General features: G+C 40.2%; 1 protein-coding gene across 6 annotated transcripts in view; it reads left to right on the plus strand.

The window, feature by feature from the left end:
* Positions 1-20,087, plus strand: part of LOC144050774 (SH3 and multiple ankyrin repeat domains protein 2-like) — a 280,805-nt gene that overhangs the window by 157,934 nt on the left and 102,784 nt on the right. For all 6 annotated transcript variants that reach the window (XM_077564353.1, XM_077564354.1, XM_077564355.1 and 3 more), the window contains 2 exons: positions 16,446-16,579; positions 16,725-16,838. In XM_077564353.1, coding sequence (XP_077420479.1) covers positions 16,446-16,579; positions 16,725-16,838 — 248 coding nt within the window. The remainder of the gene's footprint in view (positions 1-16,445; positions 16,580-16,724; positions 16,839-20,087) is intronic.

The following is a 20,087-nucleotide window of genomic DNA, read 5'->3' on the forward strand; positions in this document are numbered from 1 at the left end:
TCTTTAATGTCCTTGAGATCAGAGATAATATAATATGTTTTAATCTCAATGCCTTTTCTATATCTTATGAAGTTTTGTTTTTTCAAGTGGGGTTGTCTGATCCAATCTTCCTAGGAAACCCTTATGATGGTAGATAATGATTAATCAAATATTTTACCATGATATTTACTGTTGTAGATTTTAGCATAAATGTGCTCTTTGTCGTACATCAAATTTCTGTATTTTTAACGCTGGTTTCTTATTATAGCAGTGTAAATCATTTAAAAACAACATCATCTTAACTCAGAACCATTCATGTCCGGCCGGGCCATGAACAGTCTGAGAAGAGATTTATACTCATACCTTAAATAAACACTGCAGTTCCTTTTTAACAACTTGTCTCATGAAAAAATGTCACCCAGGTGTGTCAATGTTCCTTCCACACCTAAATGGCATATTCCATGGGCTCTAGAAATTATACTTTTCAATCGTTTCTGAGATGGAACATACTTACCGTATTTCTGCTATAAGGGTCGTCTTTTGTCATCTTTGTAGAACTTACGTTTCCTCCAAGTCAAATCCTCCCCATTCGCTGCCTGTAAATTCCTCACACCAAACTTCATTCTCACATCAGACTTCCTTTTGATACACAGACAGACCAGTCATTCTCACATCAGACAGACCAATCATTCTCACATCAGACTTCCTTTTCAACAAACTCAGACAGACCAATCATTCCCCCATCTGATAAAGATCAATTTTGATCATTTCAGACCTGAATGTGAAAACTGCAGCCGCTTCCAAATTGCTGCTTCAAAGAGGAAAAACAGACACCTTGTGTCCTGTAAATTAAAAAACAACCAAATTGTGACAATTTGGCCAACACCAGAACTATAAAAAGATCTCCAGCTGAGCTAGCCATGAGCCATAAAACAAAAGCCTTTGAGGCAATAGTTTGTAATGTAAATTTGAATCCTGTTCAGGTAACTTAAAGTGAGAAAAACAACTCAAGCAGATGTAAATTAAGATACTGCAGCGGAGGACTTTTAGGGTCAGGAAGAGAAGAGAAAAAGATTTAAAATAACCCCATTAATCTATTGCAGGTCACGAATATTCCAAATATCTGCCATCTCTACTAATAAAAGGAACGAGTTATAATCAGAAAAACAAAACAAAATCCCTACTTTAAACCAACCAAAAAGTATTCTTAAAATGCTAACTAACCTCACCTCTTCTACAGAGTAGTGGGGGCTTGTAAAAACACAGCAAGGAACTTTGCAGATCATGACCCAATTAAAAATCAGTGCTGCGACCTAAATCAAAAATTAAAAATTTAACCAGCAAATTCGCCGTAAGTGTTCCATATCTGAGTCCACTCTGAGAAGCCAAAGTTATAAAAGAGAAATGGGAAAAAAACTAGAAGGCCAAATTCAACAAGCATCAAACAACGGAAAATATAGTATTTAAAGATTAGAATAAATTTTATACTTCCCTAATTCACATAAGCTGTTCTCAATTTCCGAAACTGCGTTGCTATAGATCACATCTCCTTTCTGACATAGTACAGAGTGCAAATGTCTACAAACAGAATACAACATACGACCTCAGGCACCAAACTCAGATGATTCCAGAACTTTGAGTCCACAACTGTAGTTCATATTCCTTCCTGTCCTTGTCGATAGCAGTTTATGCAGAGCATAGTTCAAAGCGGGCACTGGGCTTTGTGTACTGGAGTTCTCAGGAAAAGTTCATCATGGCAGAATCGATGATAATCCTGTCTGCTCAAAAAAGTTGCTGGACATTATGCTCAAACAATGCATAAGAGTCATTGAACAGTCACAGGACGAGCGGATTTACAGTGTACCATCCTTTTCGCAGTCCGTGTGGTCACTTCCCCCCCGAAAGTGACCATTGTTCAGTTCGCCGTCCACTCTGAACATCACGCATAGCAGGAGAATGCTGTTCATTCCATTTCCAGCACTTTTTGGTTGAGTCACCCAAGTGAAACACCTTTCAGTCAAAGATTGAACCTGCCTGAAACATTTATACACTCGGAACAGACAGAGGGAGATGAGATCATAGCAAGAGAACACTGCTTGTTGTCATTTAATTTCCAAGAAAAAATAAAATAAAAAATTTCCCCAAAATATTTTGTTTTTCAAACTATTTTTAATTGATTCATTTATTTAATTTTGTGGTTTTATTTGAATTTGATCACTACACTATAGCAAGTAGTAGTACTATATTTACGCATATGTCTACCATAGACATCTTCATTACGTGTTACCTCAAATTTAAGAAAATGTGACAGCTGTCAGTCACCCTGGCCACTTGGATGGAAGTCCTTTCCAGACTTCTAGAATGGGACTCAGATAAAGACAAAGGTTAAATCATTTTCACACCTATGAATAAGTTATCAGAGATGCAGGGGAAATATAAAAATCAAAAATGAAAAGTCTATTTCAATTAAAATTTGGTTTTATTACTTATTCAACTATATTAAAAGTTGGTTTTATTACTCATTCAACTATAAAAAACACAGATCTGATTTTAACAATTTGATTTTACCAGATTAGTATTAGAAGACCCCTGCTATTCACACACACAACAGACTGACTACAAGTCTCCCAAATGGAGACAATGGGAGAGAGGACTAAACTTATCACACCCCCCTCCCCACAGGAGACAAAAGGAGAGAGAGAGAGGGGGGGGCGGAAGAAAAACTTATCCTTCACCTACCATGTCCTTTTTATCTAGTTTAATTTAATTTTAACAGACAACAGTACAAATCACCACCTTCTTAAAACAGCAACTCACGGCCTCTCTGCCTTTCATTCTGTCGTCCTCTTTGACGCCGACCTCTGCTTCTGACAACTGATTCCTCCTGGCAAGTGTCTGCCCAGTGGCCTGTTCTTCCACAAATATAGCAACGATTCCGACCATATGGTGCCCTATTCTGAAACATAATCAAATCTGATCCAACAGCATTAGGGGATGACCTGTCCACAGAAGCCGAACTCACAAAGTCCTCCTCTTGTTTTCTCAAAGTTTGTACTTGTAGCATTGTCAATTGTGATTCAGTATTCTTAAGTTTTTCATTTTTTGATACGATATCTTTTGCATACCTTCTCAAATGATGTTTAAGATGACTCAACCACCTTACATGTTCGGCGCCTGGCAAGTCCGGATTGGTTTCCATAGCTTGCACAATTGGTTTTGGAGCTCCTTTTAGAATTGCAGACCGAAAAATTTGTGAATACAATACAGAATCGGTTGGCAAGTGTCCAGTCTTTAAGGAGAATTCGACAAGTGCCCGATCAATGAATGTAGCAGCGTCCTCATCAATTTTCTGAGTAAAAAATAAATCCGAAATGACAATTTCTGGAATCGGAAATAATTCACCTAATACTTCAAAAAGTGATAAATAATTCTCACGTGCTAGCGCTTCCTCATTTAGTAGAGAAGGCATCCCAGAATTAGACATTAAGGTCTCAAGTTGAGACAAGGGACACGCCTGTGTTAACAATGCACGCACATCCCCCGCTGTCAAAATCTGACCTATCACCTCTCTCTGCAAAGACCTCAGCCAATTCTGCCCTCCCGCCTGCAATGGCGGCAGTCTTTGTAGTAACACGCTCAGATCTGTAGGCAGAAATGGCTTATATATAGTAGCAGAAGTTCCAGTGGCCGGATCAACTTTTGTCAACATGGGTGCCTGCAAACTTGACTTAGAGCGAGTCACTATTTCATTAGAAGCACTGTCTAAAAGTCCATCTGGTACGCTGAGGTCACATGACCCAGAAACATTCTCCACCGCACATGTTAGCTTTGCTAATTTTCTATGTATATTTTCAATTTGACAGCTAACCGAAGCTTCTCCAGTCATCTCATGTTCTCGCTGTCGGATCAATTCCTCACGTTCGGCCCTCAATGCACAATTTTGTTCAACCAATTCATCTCTAGCGGCCTTTTCGAAACGCATCAGATTAGTACGCCATCTCGAACGTAAAGACTGTGGAATCTCCGCATGCCGAGCCAATTCCAATCCGAAATCTTTTGCCTTATTCAATCTGTCTTCTGGGTCATTTCTCATGCCTAACAATTTATCCAAATTCCATTCCATCTGCTTAATAGAAGCACTTACGCCCGCAGCTAATTCACCAGCCGCCTTCTCAACGGAGTCGCCAGTTAACGCCTCGTCACTATTCCCCGACTCCCATTTCACATCGAGATTACCACCCTTTACTGTCAATATAGGAGCTTGCAAATCCTGTAGCATCTGAATAGCCGTACTATACGGTGATTGAGTAGACGGGTTCTTAGGACCAAATTCACCACTCGCACTGGCTTCCGCATACGCTGGAGGAGTCATTAACCTAGCGTCAGCCATGCGGTCATCAAACACGTTGCCGTTAGCCGAGCCGTGGCTCGCGGACTCGCTCAACACAGCTTTCCGAGCAACTTTCACAGAGCTGCCTAAAGCAAGCATTCTAGCGTTGACCAACATTTGGTCCACGACCTTACATTGTCGTCTAACTTTCCTTCCATTCGAAGAAAATATAGATGTGTTTTTCACGGAGTTAGTCAACAACCGGCGTTGTCTCACACACGCAAGCTCCACGGATTCCATTAATGCAATCAAACATACCTTAGCCTCCAGACATGGAAACCAACCATCATCACAATTAGTACGCATCCATTCATATAAAAGATTTTTCGACTTACTTCTCTGGCGTGGTGGGAGCGCTTCAATCATCACGAGCGTTGCAGCCTTTATCTGTTCGCTCAGCAAAGGGTTCAGAATATGGACCGGAAGTTTATGCAAATCAAACCAGCCGGAGTCTTGATCAAAAATGTCGTCCATTATATGTATTAATTAGTCGTTTTTAATATTTATAAAGTCAGTGACGTCTCACTTATGATACTACGATATAACAGATCAAAAATATTCTCATTAATCCCCCCCAAAAAAAATATTTTCCTTTTTTTTTTTTTCAGACAAACACAAACAAGACGAAAACGAAACAGATATTAAATACCTTTTGCGCGACTTCAACAAATATATCCTGGATCTTCACGGGCGGCTATATCACACAGCTCTGAACCGAAAAAACGGCAGGCTTCCTTTTATATCAATCCACGCACCGTAGCGAACTACGCGACATACGGGCGTTTAGCTCAGCAAACACTACGCGTGATCAACGCGAGCTGCTTATTTCACAACACACATCCGCAACACATAGTGCGATCACCACTAGCTGCTTATAACACCACAACAACAGAAACAGCCTATTCCTCCGTGGTACTCAATGTCATATGCCGTTTTAAACGGCGAAGCGCTTCGACTTGACGTCACTTCCGTAAACACGGGGCATTTCTATGCGCGTCTTAATATTTTCCCGGCTTCTTATTTAACACAACACACACACACCGAGGAATTATGTCCCCCGGTTTAGTAATTCCACACAGCACACACCTTGTTTACCACACAGGCGGCTAATCCACTCCGCACTCCCAGTAGCTTATATACTGACGGCTTATTCATACGAAAAAATAAAAAACACAACCTATTCCACCGCGGAAAAAACTCCCATGCATGGTTCAATGTCGTAGTAATTTTCAAAATCGAGGACTTTCCGTCCCACCATAAGAAATACTACTACAACCCCCCTAACTTGTTCACAGATCCCAAATACAATCTTAGCACAGACGAAATGCAACTGTATTGATCCTAAACAACCAGAATTTCTCTACGTGGATAAAATGTCCACTCACCTTGTTAATATTTTTGCGCTTTAGAAATCCGGTGTTCAGGATCAATCACAGCTGTTGAAAAAACGTCTCAATAAGATCACGTCGGGGTCACCATTTTGAAGGAATATTAAATTACTATATTAAGTGTAATCTTTGCGTGTCCAAAATAATTGTATTCAGGATCTGATGAAGAAGTTTTCTTGCAAGAATTTATTTAGAGGCCTCTAAAGACACAGTCAGGACATCACATCAGAATGCAACGTGATGATCCCAAGTGTGTGACAATTTACAGAACATCGACTCATTTATACAAAAAAGATAAAAGGTTCCTCCTCCCGGCTCTTGATTGAACAAAGGGCAGACATGTCATCTCCTAGTGACCAAATGTTGATGTTATTAGCAAGCAGACGTGATGTTATTAGTAAGCAGAAGTTTACATACAGACATGTTGATTCCAGGTTGACCAAAGGTGTAATCTTATTAGTAAACAGACATTTACATACAGTTCCCCTTCTTGACTGGGGGAACAAATGCAATTAGGATCTAACCCCAGACTTTTAGACTCCAATGCCAAAAGGCTCTAAATAACATCATGCACATTCCTATCTTCAATAGCTTTGAGGGTGAGAGGATAAAATAAAGTTCACAAAATCATTACTCCACTGTATTATTTTAAACACTCATGATTATATCACATTGATATGCCTATAAGTAAACTCAAAAACAGTAAAACATCAAATTGAAAATATTAAATGTCTTCACTAGTCACTACCTAAATAGCAGCCGGCTCTGTGCCTGATCCGATCAAGTCGCCAGATCCACATAACAATCAGATGCATGACACGGCTGTGTGCCTGATGTGGGCTGAACCATCAAACAGAAGGTCGAAATGCGTGGTTAACCCCTGGGCGTTATTTAATTTTGAAATGGCTTGGTCAGAACCAACAAAAAGCCAAAAAAATGGTCAAATAACGCCCAGGGGTTAAGGGCGGTTCTGGGGCAGCCAATCCAGACCAAGCGTGAATTTGAAATTCAACGTTCAACAAGTGACGTCACGGCAGCCAGCAATACAAAACAATCAGATGCACACCGGCAGCCATCACCCTTCCAAAGTTTCGAGACCTGGTTTTGACACTTCACTCAACAGCGGCAGCCGTGGCTCAGGAGGTTGAACCTGGTCATCTAATAACCAGTAGCGATGATGTGGTGTGATAGTCAGCTGTACTATCCCCGCTCTTCCCAAGTCATGTGTCATTGTGTCCTTGGGCAAGGCACTTCACACACATTTCGTCCAGTGCTACTCACAGTGGTGTGCGGATGGTGTGAATATTTGGTGGTGGTCAGAGAGGCCGTAGGCACACACTGGCAGCCATGTTTCTGTTGGTCTACCCCAGGGCAGCTGTGGCTACATATGTAGTTAACTGCCACCAGAGTGTGACTAATGCGTGAATAATGCATCCATTGTGACATGTCTGTGAGTGTCCAAAAAAATGCTATATAAATCTGATGCATTATTATTATAACACTTGAAATGAATGAAATAGTTTGCAATAGTGAAGAGCCATACACAGACCACATCCGGTCCAAAGCTGATATAAGAAAGGATATAATTTTTGGCTAACGGGTGTGTGCCAGATATGGGTCGTATATCAACTTGTCCTGTGGTGTTATGGACCAGTTCTGGCCTGGAGTTGTAGCAGATCTGGGAAACACACCACACACATCAGGTCCGTTGTTCAGGCCGGATTTTGTAGCACGTGGCCTGACTTTGCTATCTTGGTAAGGGTGTAACGGTTCATAGATGTCACGGTTCGGTATGTACCTTAAGTTTTGGGGTCACTGTTTGGCACGAGTTCGGTATAACAGGAAAAGCGACAAAAAGTCCAAAAAGCTAAATTCTCGTTTTCTTTTCATTTATTCTTAGCAGACAGTAGTGCAGGTATCCGTTTGTCCAACATAGCGTCATTTAGAACTTTTAGAACTACTGAAGATAATGTGGTAAAAAATGCAGATTAACACCTAAACATACTGAAGCTTTATTTTCAAATTTTTCCTAAAAAAAAATAAAAATAAAGCTCGTCTTCATTGTCAGATAGCTTTCAGTGGCTTAGAAAGTTCATCATATATCATTATCATCATTATTATTATTATTGTTACTGTGTGTTTTTTAAGTAAATTTATATGTGACCCACTCCAGCGAAAGGTTCTGCATGACAGCAACATTAGTTTTGACCTAGACACAAAAATAGATTGTTTGGACAAAAAATTTCGATTTCTCAAAGAATTGCCCCCTCGAGGTCTCTATTTTCATTGTCCAGCAGCACAAAAGTTAAAATTGTAGTAGAAGTGTATAAAAAAAAAATGCAATTAATTAGAATCAGTGCAACTTTAGTCAATGTTTTTTTTTACCCGAATTAAGCTAAAAGCGTGTCTCGGCAACATGCCTCAAAATAACCTGGTGTTCCTCATGTGTGTGAAGTTGGCCCCCCACCCCAAGCAAAATTTAATGGAAATAATCTTTCGTTTGTGCTGGTTTGTGCCATAAAAAGTTTTGTTTGTGTTATAACTGTTTTGCAGTTACTATAAATTATTATTTTTTCATCCAGAGTTCACCCAGCTCGGTTTTATAGGTATTAAACATTTTAGTTTTGTGTGATGACGTTATCCAGTCCCCCATTTACTTCGGAATGGAGCTGAAATGGTGCCAATTATTTGTGCTGGGTTAGTGCTGGTTAGTGCTATTAAATTTTTTGTTTGTGCTGCGACGGTTTTATAGATATGGTATATTTTAATTTATGATTATGTCATCCAGCCCTCTATTTCCTTCAAAATGCACCCAAAATGGTGCCAATCGTTTGTGCTGCGTTAGTGCTGGTTTGTGCTGTTGAAATTTTCGTTTGTGCTGCAACGGTTTTATAGATATGGCACATTTAGTTTTGTCTGATGACGTCACCACTAATGCTCTGGTGGTGACGGACGACGCAGTCTTCATTTGTTTTGGATGTGGTCCATTGAGAAGGTTCGTCTCGTCATGGTACCACGCTCAGTGAAGTTTCCTGTGATCACGTCACGGCATTTGTGCTGCTTAATGTACTATTAACCATGCACCAGTGGACGGAGATGGAACATGCTGTCTGGAGAAAGCAACCTTCAAATCTATGATAACTGGAACAATTTGCCGATGAAGAGTGGGCCCAATACCTTTTGAGCGGTGCAGAAGTCTCAATGAAAGTTAAAAAAATATCCTTTGTATGACGTGATTTCCTCAAAACGTTGTGCAACAAATACCTTTATTTTTGTCCATGCCTGTCTCATGAACTTGTTTTATTAAAATAATGTTGAAACACAATTTGGAAGTCTAATTTTCATTAACTTATTACATAAGCTTTTTCTGTCATACCAACAGTTGTGTCCATGTTAATGATCACGAGTATTTAATAAACACATTCTAAGTCATTCCTTCATTTTCTATGCTGTTTGCACGTATCTTAAAATTGTTTTTGGTCATCTAGAGTTCACCCATCTTAAGTCTTTCCATTAGCCACAAATAATTACCGGTATATTGTAATCAGATACTGCAAGGAGTGTCACAGCCTTCTCAGCATTAATTGTGATAAAGAGCCCAAGATCAATAGTCCAATGGTGCTCAATTGTTACAATCAGTGATGACTCCCAGCACACTGGCAGCTCAAAGCGCTTCATGTCTGGTTGAGGGCAGGATGGAACCACATATATGTCGTGCATCACAGGCAGAGAAACTGATGGACTTCGGAGATCCTGAGCCAAGCCATCTCCCAAATTTGGCCACCCTGTGCAAGGCAAAACAGGAGAAAAATAATATGGCATTCGGTGACAAAAACCCCATTTTGTCATTGCAGATGCTGAAGTACAGTGCACCTACCTCACAGTGGTAGCATGAAAGACATTGGACTGGACACGTTTTTCTGTCACTACTGGAGTCAAACACAGATACATGTGTACAAAACATTATCCCAAAAATCTAAACCAACAGTATGTTTTGATGCAACTGGCTCAGTAGTTAAAAACTAGTGAGACCGAATGGCTCATCAGGCCATATCTTCCTTTATCAGGGTGTTTGTTATAACAGGACATAACAGCAGTGGGCAGATGCTGTCAGAGAAGCATGATTTGTGTGTACCAAAATTGATATGCTACAAGACCTATGAAATGGCTTATCTTCTGGCCTCAGCTAAAGAAGGAGTCACTCAGCCTTCCTGACTCTATCTGCCTAAGGCCAATCCAGAATCCATCTCAGTGTCCTCACACATTTAAAGAGCAAGAGAGTACGGGAAAAACTCTATGTTCAGGGAATGTTCCCCACAGCTACAGTCTGTAAGAGGTTGTGTGGATTGACACTGACTTTGGGAGCAGTTGTACACAAGTTGCTTTGCTTGAATTGCCATCCAGGCTGGTGCTACAAGAGAAGGCCTTCACTTTGAGAGCAGTCATCGCATTTTAAAGAGTCTTGACCCAGGATTCTCTTGGTCATTATGTGGCATACTACAGGAGGTCTGCATGCACCTTGGAAGTAAAAGCAGCATCAGATTACACAAAGATATTCCCACATGCTTTGTTTTATACAAAGCAGTGATGAACACATATTGATATTGTGTGTGTGCGTGCGTGCGTGTATGCGTGTATGTGTGTGTGTGTGTGCGTGTGTTATTTTTTGACACATTAAATTGTTGTTGCAACATAAGTTTCTTCTGCAGGCTGCCATGTCAAACTTCTAATACATGTATCAATTTGTTGTATTAATTAAATGTTTTGTCACTAATGATATAGTCTCACAAGCTGTTCACGTTTGCTGTGAGCCTCTTTCACATCTGCTATAATTTAAGAAATAATCACATGGGCTTAATGCATGCTAATCAAGAATGCGCATGAGAAAAACATTTTACAAAAATATGCTTATATGGTACGGTTATTGGAGACTACTGCCTATAGACAGCTGAGATTGTCTCCAGCACACACTTGTGAGATAAGCGGTTGAAAAAATAGATGGATAGATGCTTGAACTAAAAGCAATTTACAGCTAAAGCTACAAGAGAGTGTCACAGCACAGACGAAAATTTTAACAGCACAAACCAGCACTAACGCAGCACAAACAGACCCATTTCGGGTCCGTTTCTCAATAGATGGGGGGCTGGGTGAACTATGGATGACCTAAAAATAATAATTTATAACTGCAAAACGGTAATAGCACAAACAAAACTTTTTATGGCACAAATGCAGCACAAACGAAAGGGACTATTTCCATCAAATTTTGCGTGGGGTGGGGGGCCAACTTTACGCAGGTGAGTTCTTCGCCTCTAATGTCACTTCACATATGATTTATATAAATGGACATAGCAACCAAAAGAAGTCTAAATACACCATAATGTGACTATTCAGCATGAAAGTGAACAAAATGATGCACGTCATAACAACGGCATCCTACCTTGTAACAGAAGCAAATGTCATCATCAGTCCAAACACCGCGGCGAAGGTTTGTAATTGTCGATTCCAGGATATCTTTCTTTAATTAGTCTATTTCTACCTTTAATTCAAATGAATGCATTCATGCACTAATGTCCACTGAATAGGGTGAAGCTCATACAAGCATCCAAGCAGCTCCCATCAGAGCAGAGTGACAGCGAGTTGTGATGAGTGTAATTAAAAGTTGTGAAATGCGGCAAATAACTTGTATGTAATGTAGGCTAATGTTTTGCTAATAATGTAATGTGTTGATCACTACTGGATGTCTTCAATTTCATGGGACGGCGTCTATGAAATTCGACACGCCTCTTCAACGACACATCACAAATGAACCGTCTGCACAATATCACCACAAATTTTTACTTTATGCTCTTAAGTGGGATGAAATTATAATCAAATATGAGCTATGAAATATGAAACTTGAAGATGAAAAATGATTGTGATGGTCCTCCCAAAGTGAGTCTCCTGCCCCAAAATGCACGCAGTGCATATGAACCAAATTCTTTTGAGACATAACATCCATGATAAGTTATCAATAAACTTACTTGTCACAGACCACACCAAATGACAAATAATCTTTTAATTGACACACAAGTATTCAATCAAATTTCCCACTGATGTAAGATGACCTAATTTAAACAAGAAAATACCACAAGGAGCAACCATATAAAAACAAACTTTGACGATGCCTCAGGTGATGAATTGTAAACTGAATGTTGAGGCTGATGTTATCTGTTGACTTCCTAAACTTTTAAAGGGTTCAAATAATTGGATGATGTGTTACCTGCTATTGGAATTGATTTTCCAGTGATTTTCTAACAATTCCTGAAAATTTGGGGTCAATATCTTTGGACATTGGACATTTGAAAGATGCAAGAACCAAAACTTAAACTTTTTCTCAAAACTAGGGATTTCGACCTTCCAACATTAAATTTGCTGTAACTTTTTGAATTGTTGAGATGTGTCCAAGTATTATATATAATTTTGAAAAAAAAATGAATATCTAAATTTTTATTTTTGGACACGAGAGAGAGAGAGAAAGAGAGAGAGAGATTATTATTATGGTATATATCTGCCTGTTTTAATTGCACATGAACAATATTGGCATCTTGTTGGGGATAGTCTATTCACAGGGCTAACAATTCCAGTCCTCAAGGTGCGGAGGAGCTGCGGGTTTTAGATGTTTCCGCCCACTAGCACACCTGATTCATATAATCAGCTCATCATGCATGATAACAGTCCTGATCTTTCATATCAGGTGTGTTGATAGTAGGCGGAAACATATAAAACCTGCAGGACTTCAGACCTCGAGGACCAGAATTGGTGAACCCTGTTGTTCAGCCCACTGTAAGGAGATCTGAATGTTTTGGAATATCTGAAACTACCTCAATGAATCTGTCACATCAGTTTTCAACTGCTGTGAAAGGAAAAACATCTAAATTGTATTTTTTTTCTCCTTTTCATTCAAGTATTAAGAAAAGTAGTGTGTCGTTTTCCAGATAAACTGTAGACAAAAATAAAATGTATTTTTGTATGTATAACAAGTGTTAACCTTCCATGCTTGTCCGCCCACCCGTCTTTAAACGACTCCCACCTTTCTCATTTTCGTCCCATCATACCTGCACCCCCTCTTCATCAATCATTCACCCACATTCTCTGTGGGATCCCCGCGCTCCCAGCTGGTGTTTGCCAGTTGCGGAGCACACATACACGTGAGCCCATACTGCACACAAACATGCAACAAACACACACACGGACACACACGTGCACAGTTGCAGCTGTCAGTCAACCCTGCGGTGTCATGGCAACAGCTTCCTGATGAAATGTGGTGAAAAAGAATATGTGATGAATGTTAGGACAAACTAAGGATCGACTTTGTTCCAGATAACAGTCAAGTACAATGTTCAGTGTAACAGTAGTAGTGTTACAGGTACAGTTAAGTCAAGTGTAGTCCATTGAAGGAATTGGTCACAACACATAAAAGATGACTATTATTTTCATGCAAGGTCTAAAGAAATACATAGGCAGGATTACAAAACAGTAAACAACACAGCATATTTTTCTTATCCTAAAATTGATCACATCCACTGCTTGAGACTGCAAAATTAATTTGTCTGCTTTTGGAACCATCTTGTCATTGGTAGTCTGAATCTCAGATTATATAATTGTCTCCTATCTATGCTACTTCCGTGTGGCAGTGTTATGTTATCACACACATGACATCCCTCTTTCCAATTCTTATCTTTACATCTTTTTCTCTGCACTCCTTTTCTCTGGTGATTGTCCAATAATAGCTTACATTATGCACACTTGGTCTTAATCAACGCTATCTAATTAGCACCTCAAAGCCACCTGGGAAATTGCGAAAAAGCACAGCTGATGTTTTTTTCATCTAACTACCTGCTGACCTTGCATGTCAATTTGAGTTCCATCCAAACTAGTCCTGCTGTGTTGTACATATTAGATGTCAGCATATCCGCATTTACCGCAGTGCAACACAGCAATCAATGATGGATTTTTTCCATCTACCATTATACCATAGGTGTCAAACTCTGTTCCTCGAGGGCCGGAGTCCTGCAGGTTTTGGATGTTTCCCTTCTCTAACACAGCTGATATATGATCAGCTCATCAGCAAGCTCTGCATAAGCCTGATAACGATCCTGCTGATTGGAATCAGCTTGTGTTGGAAGAGGGACTGCGGCCCTTGAGAACTGTTGAGTTTGACACCCATGCATTATACCATCTTTCTAAATTAATGAATGTTAATGAAAGCTTACATTGATTATGCCAGTTATTGCAGTTATGTCAGACTGTGCTGACTACATTATAAAAGACAAACCAGTATTGGAGCCCATAAAAATAGATTACAATTTTATTATGTTACCTGCTTAGGCTTCTACATAAGAAACTAAGGAACATCCGTTTATATATTTTGCCTGTCCATTAGTAGCGTCTCTGGCTATCAATCAAATAAGCTAAGTGTTCCGTGTCACTGAAGTAATTTATGTTTTTATAGAGTTTCTAGTTGCTTGGGGTACACAGTTGCTGTTCGCCTGCAGTTCATGATTTTCCATTAGAAAATTGTGCTAGCAGTCACATGCTCCCTAGGATTTGAATTGGGTTAGATCTCCAAAGGCCCATGAAGGTTGGACGGGGAGTGCAGTCTACAGGACAAGGCGACCCACTTACTTAAAATCCTTTCCTCTATCTCAATCCGTCATTTTTTCTCTTTATGTCCTCTTCACTCTTCTCTTCACCTCCCTGCTCGTTTGAGTCCATGTGACTCTGAAAATTCTATAAGAAATAGCTTATTTGTTTTGTTTTAGGGTTGCCTTTTGCTTGGTTTTGTTGAGGGGGGTGGGGGGGGTGGGGGGGTTATACATTACGAGTAACCCATGATTTATAATTTTTTTCCTTTCATTTTAATGATAAAAACTGAGTATTGATTTATAGCTGAGTGTGGCTGCAAAAAGTCTGTAATGTTGTCACTTATTTGCTATATTCAAGAGGCTTCACACATTCATACATTTAGGACTTTAACCTTTTGCTCAATTCATTTCTGTTATTTTTTTTAGGACTCAAATGAAATACTTGTAACTGCATCTGTTGTATGAAGATTGACCAGTAAGAGGCGCTACAATATCACTTGTAGTCCACCAACCGGCATTGTAATGATCTCAATTATTCTCTCTGTCTCTCTCTCTCTCTCTCTCTCTCTCTCCATATATAATATATATATATATATATATATATATATATTTATATATATATAGTTCCGTGCCTCTCACTCAAAGACAGACTCAGATAGCCTAAATATGGATAAGTGCTATAAAAGCAAAATGGATGGCTATTTTTTAGCATGGTTTTATCTCTTCTGATTCTTTTTGTTGTTGGTTTTAATTTCCTAAATTGATTTTTTTTCTTGAATCGCAGAGATGCCCGTGAGTTGAGATTAAGCTTTGGGCCTTGTTTTCGTTGACAGGTGGCCGTGCGCGCAGCGTTTAAACGGGCAGTTTCCAAGTCAAGCCTTGGAATTTGATTGACCGCATAACGCTTCGTTGGGCGTTCTAGTGGCCTGAAGGGATTTTCTTTTATTACACACACCTTGCGCAGCGGCGTATTTTGGTAGACAGGCGCTCAGCGTAAGAACGGGCGCATCTTCATGTTTGTGTTGGTGCTGAATCTGGTAGACCGCGCTACGCTCAATAGCTGTTCCGGCGTATTCTATTGCACCCCCCCCACGTGTGTGGTAATTTGGTGACCAAAAGTAGACTAGACTTAAGGCCAGTCTAAAATCAGGTCTAAGTTCTGGTGCAGGTGGTGTAACACGATTTTGGTGAATTTGATCAAGGCACAGGCAGACAGATTTTGAGCACTGCGGATGTGTGTGGTGTCATCGAATTTCATATAAATATGACATCAGCGTGCATCAAACCCTCTAATCATTGTAGACATATATGAATTGAATGATTTATTATTACCCCCAAAAATAGTAGCACACACCTGATTGTGTGGCATTTATGGGTGGTGCTGGGAAGAGAGGAGGATGGGGGATCACGCAGACACATGATGAGGGGTGGAAGGCGGCCTCCAAGTGCTCACCTGCTGGAACCACGTCTCAATTATTGGCATGGATAGTATAATGCAATTTTGGTGGGTTGATCGAGGCGCAGGCAGACTCTCAGCTCCGCGTATGTGTGTCGTGCATGACATCATGTCTTATTCCTTAATATGACATTAGCGCGCATCGAACCATCTGAATCATTGTAGAAATCAAATTAGAGAGAGTGATTATTACTTTTGACAAGAGGATTCTGTTTGCACGTTCAAAATGTGTATGTAAGTGGACCGCAGTTGCTTATCTATGGACAAAAAGTAAAATAGCAACTTGTTGTTGGAACGATCAGAGCCTGCTTCCGGCCTATTGTTGAGGTGCCCTTGATCAGTTCAAGCACTGTTTGTGCACCACCTTCACTCTGATATCTCTTGTGTGTGTAATCTGATCCTCTCTGTAGTGTGTAACACAAATATTCAGCAGAATATCCAAATAAATTCCCCTTAATTAAATTAAAATTAAATTGTACAGGTGCAAATGTTTGTATGATCAGCTGTGGTTCTACTGAAGTATTAACAAATTGGTCTCCATGTCATCAAAATCACTGTATCTAGATGTGAAGTGCCAGTAACAACAATGTTTTTTCTGCTTTTGTCAGTCCCAGCAGTCATGGAGAAGGTACCAGGAGGAAGCTGTACAGTGCGGTTCCAGGGAGACACTTTGTGGTGGTTCGTCCTTACACTCCCCAGGCTGAAGGAGAGATCAACCTCTGTAAAAATGATAGAGTCAAAGGTGAGACTGTAAATTACTCTTTCAGAACACAATCGCATTGATCTTGTCAGACCGAAAAGTTATTGTTATTTATTAAAGTTATAATGTTCGTGTTATTGAGACTGATGTACTTTTTCACCTCCCCTTCCCTTTCCCCTCGGCCCAGTTCTGAGCATCGGAGAAGGTGGCTACTGGGAGGGCAGTGCCCGTGGCCAGGTGGGCTGGTTTCCTGCCGACTGTGTAGAGGAGATCCTGGCTAAGGCCACTGAGGAGAGGAGCTGTAAGTTGAATAACCAGAGGATGACTTTTGATGGGGCATGGAACATTAATGTACAGTCGAGGGCATAGCTGCAGCAGTAGTTCTATGCGAAGTAGGGTGGCAAGGTCAATGTAGGATGCTAGAGTTCCCAAAGCTATGCAATGGTAAGTGGCAATTTTTTCTCAGAGGTGGCAAATCCAGGTCCAGGAAGTAAAAACCCTGGGTAAAAACCCAGCTTGGCTTTAGCCCCAGGTGCTAGCTAGCTAACTAGCTCCCATGGTGCTCGTTTATCTGCGAGGGAGCTAGCTAGCATCAGGGGCTAAAGCCAAACTGTGGCAGGGTTTTTACTTTCTGAATCTGGATTTGCCACCTCTGCTTTTTTCTCCACTACATGAGCTTCATGTGTCTCAGCCTTTGTGTCTCCCAAGGATGTGGTGCACAAAGCTAAGTGTTGCATTGGCCTGCTAACTCAGCTGTGTGTTGATTTCCTGTTGCAGCAAGATAATGCTGTCTCACACAACGGTACATCTCCCATATACATCACAAGTTATCCTTGTTCAAGCATTTCTAAATGTTGCCCTGTAGCTACAGTATGACTCCCCCACCTCCTTGCATTCTGCTCTCTGATTGTTTGATTGCTGACATTCTTATAAAGCTCAGTGTTGCTTGGGTCAAGTCCGGTCTTCTAATTTCCTCTATTTCCTAAGCTAGTGTGTCACCAATGATCGAGGCAGATGGGAAGCAAGTTGCTCTGCTATCTCTGGTTCTTTGGCTTCCTCTGGGTGGCCTATTTTTACAGTTTGACCCAAGGCCTTTGGCGCAGAGCTCCTCTAATGTTGTGTTCTACCCTAAGTGTCTCGAGCTCAGCTTGCAAACACATCCCATCCAAGGATAGCATATACTTGAAGGCTCGTAGCCTCAGTTAAGGCCACGGTCCAGGCATGCGTGCGTGTGTCTTGTTTATTGGGCGGGTACAAAGATACATATGCATGCCAAAAGTTTTACCGATTGAGTCGAGTTATTAAACAGTCCCCATTGCTTTCTTGTGTTTATTTTGGTTAGTGTCACTTTCATGTAACCTTTATCTGCTAAATCTTCCCTCAGCACGTCCATACATTTCTTTTGTCTTGCTCTTTGTCTCTTAAGCGGTGGATCCAATACCAGCATCCTGTAGTGATAGATCCACTATCTCTCTTTTGGACATCCAATCCATCTTAATCTGTCTTCCCTAGCTTCCAGTCAATGATTAGCTCATTCCTGATCTTGTCCATCCTGGTCTTTTTGACTATACACCATTGCTGTAATTGTTTTCTTCCAAAACATTTCCCAGTGCTCTTCTGTCACAGATCATCCCTGACACGTTCACCCACCTACTCCATCCTGCCTATACTCTCTACTTCACCACTCTTCCACACTCAACATTGCTCTGAGCAGTTGATGCCAAGGACTTGGACCATTACTTGAAGTCATCCAAAAGGGGCACATGATAATGTGCATGCCCTGCTCTGTCCACTCACTTGGGGTTCAAGCTTCGAACCCATGCCATCGAGCCGCTATGCGTGGGGTATGGAGCTGGGGAGGATTAAAAATTGATAGCGGGTGTGTGTTTATACGTATGTGTGTATGTATGTGCGTGCGTGCATGTGAAAAAATCCATTGTAAAATTCTTAATTGAAATAATGGCTAAACAATAAATCACATCTGACGAAAATGTTATTTTTCTGCAATGCCAATGCCAATTACCCACAAAAAACAGTTTTATATTTGTGCATGAATAATCAATTATGAACAACAAATTTACATAAATAAAAATGATTATGTAAAATGTACATGAAATTTACATTTTAAATAACACAAGTAGTGCTATTATGATTTTACTAAAATGCATGTAGCGTAAAAAAAATATTCTATATATATATCTTATTCTATATTTAGCTTGATTCAGGTAAGAGCAAATGTCGTTTACTGTTTGTAATCTTTAGTTATCGCAACTGTTCTCAACAATTAACTGACACATCTAGGCAAGCTAGATTGTTTTTGAGAAAATGTTGTGATTATGTTTTATTTGATTCTTCATTGTTCCACTAATATATGAAAAACACTGCTACCAGTTTCTTAGGACCTCACTCTGGCCGCAAACCTCACCAATGTAAAAAAAAAAAAAGGAAAAAAAAGCTGTTAGTTATAATAAAAACAAAGGTCATGTAGCAATTTCCACAGATACTTTAAAGTATATTTCAAATAAACTCTTATTGAGTACATGCCATAAGACTTATCTTGCCTAAGAGAAAAAAGTTACAAACATCTACTAAAAGTGTTCCTTTTATTTTTCACATTGAGCAGACATCAAATTTTTACAGACTCGCGCTGCTCGCAATAGTAACGCCAGAGCTGCGTGCTCCTAGCGCTTGTCAGCCGTGTGAAAGTACAAGAAAACATGTAACTCTAGTGTTTACATGATTATCTGATAGCATCAATTCTATGTCTGCCTTGTAAGATCCGTCTGCCTTTAGTTGAGTTGGAGATCTGACTTCAGGAAGAGGGTTGATTAAAATTCTGACTCAGTTACAAATTCTGACATTTTCTGTGTACCTTAAACGCATTAGTAGTTGTAGCAGATGGGGGAGAGGAACATTAGTTTTACCGGAGATTTTTGCCATGGCGAAAGTGGATGGGAAGGATCGTGGTCTTTATTAAACTGAGGGAAACGTGACCCCGCCTCCTCAGTGCACTCTATGACCTTGGCTTTTGTTTACTGTGAGTGAGACAGAGCGACCAACTTACCGACGGCAGTCACAGCGACGAGCGACCTGGCTTGGACTGTCTTCAAATAAGAGTGCGCGTTCGTAGTATGACGTCATCTTTGAGGATCTCGTGACCAAAGATATCGTAATAATAGTTTAATTAATGTAAATGATGTTGAATTTTTGTTTTGAAAGGCAAGAAAATGACTTTCACTCACACACCACAAAAAAAAAGAACAAAGGGGCAATTTGGGTATCAGTGCCAAAACCCCCCCTTCTGCACGTGCCTGCTTCCTTTCATTCTCACACTTGCTTGATCTTGTTATGAGTGACCTTCATTCCCCGTTTCTCCAGTGCGTACCAACACCTTTCTAGTTCACTTCGAACTGCTCCCTACTTTCACTATAGATCACAATGCAAATCTATGATCTATGAGTCATGTCGCTCATCTTTTAAAAAAAGCCAACAAGAGGGTATCAGAGCGCTTAATGCAGTCCCACCTCCATGTTGAAGTTTTTTGTCATTC

Source organism: Vanacampus margaritifer, chromosome 4 (assembly GCF_051991255.1).
Source record: "Vanacampus margaritifer isolate UIUO_Vmar chromosome 4, RoL_Vmar_1.0, whole genome shotgun sequence".
In the NCBI taxonomy this organism is placed as follows: domain Eukaryota; kingdom Metazoa; phylum Chordata; class Actinopteri; order Syngnathiformes; family Syngnathidae; genus Vanacampus; species Vanacampus margaritifer.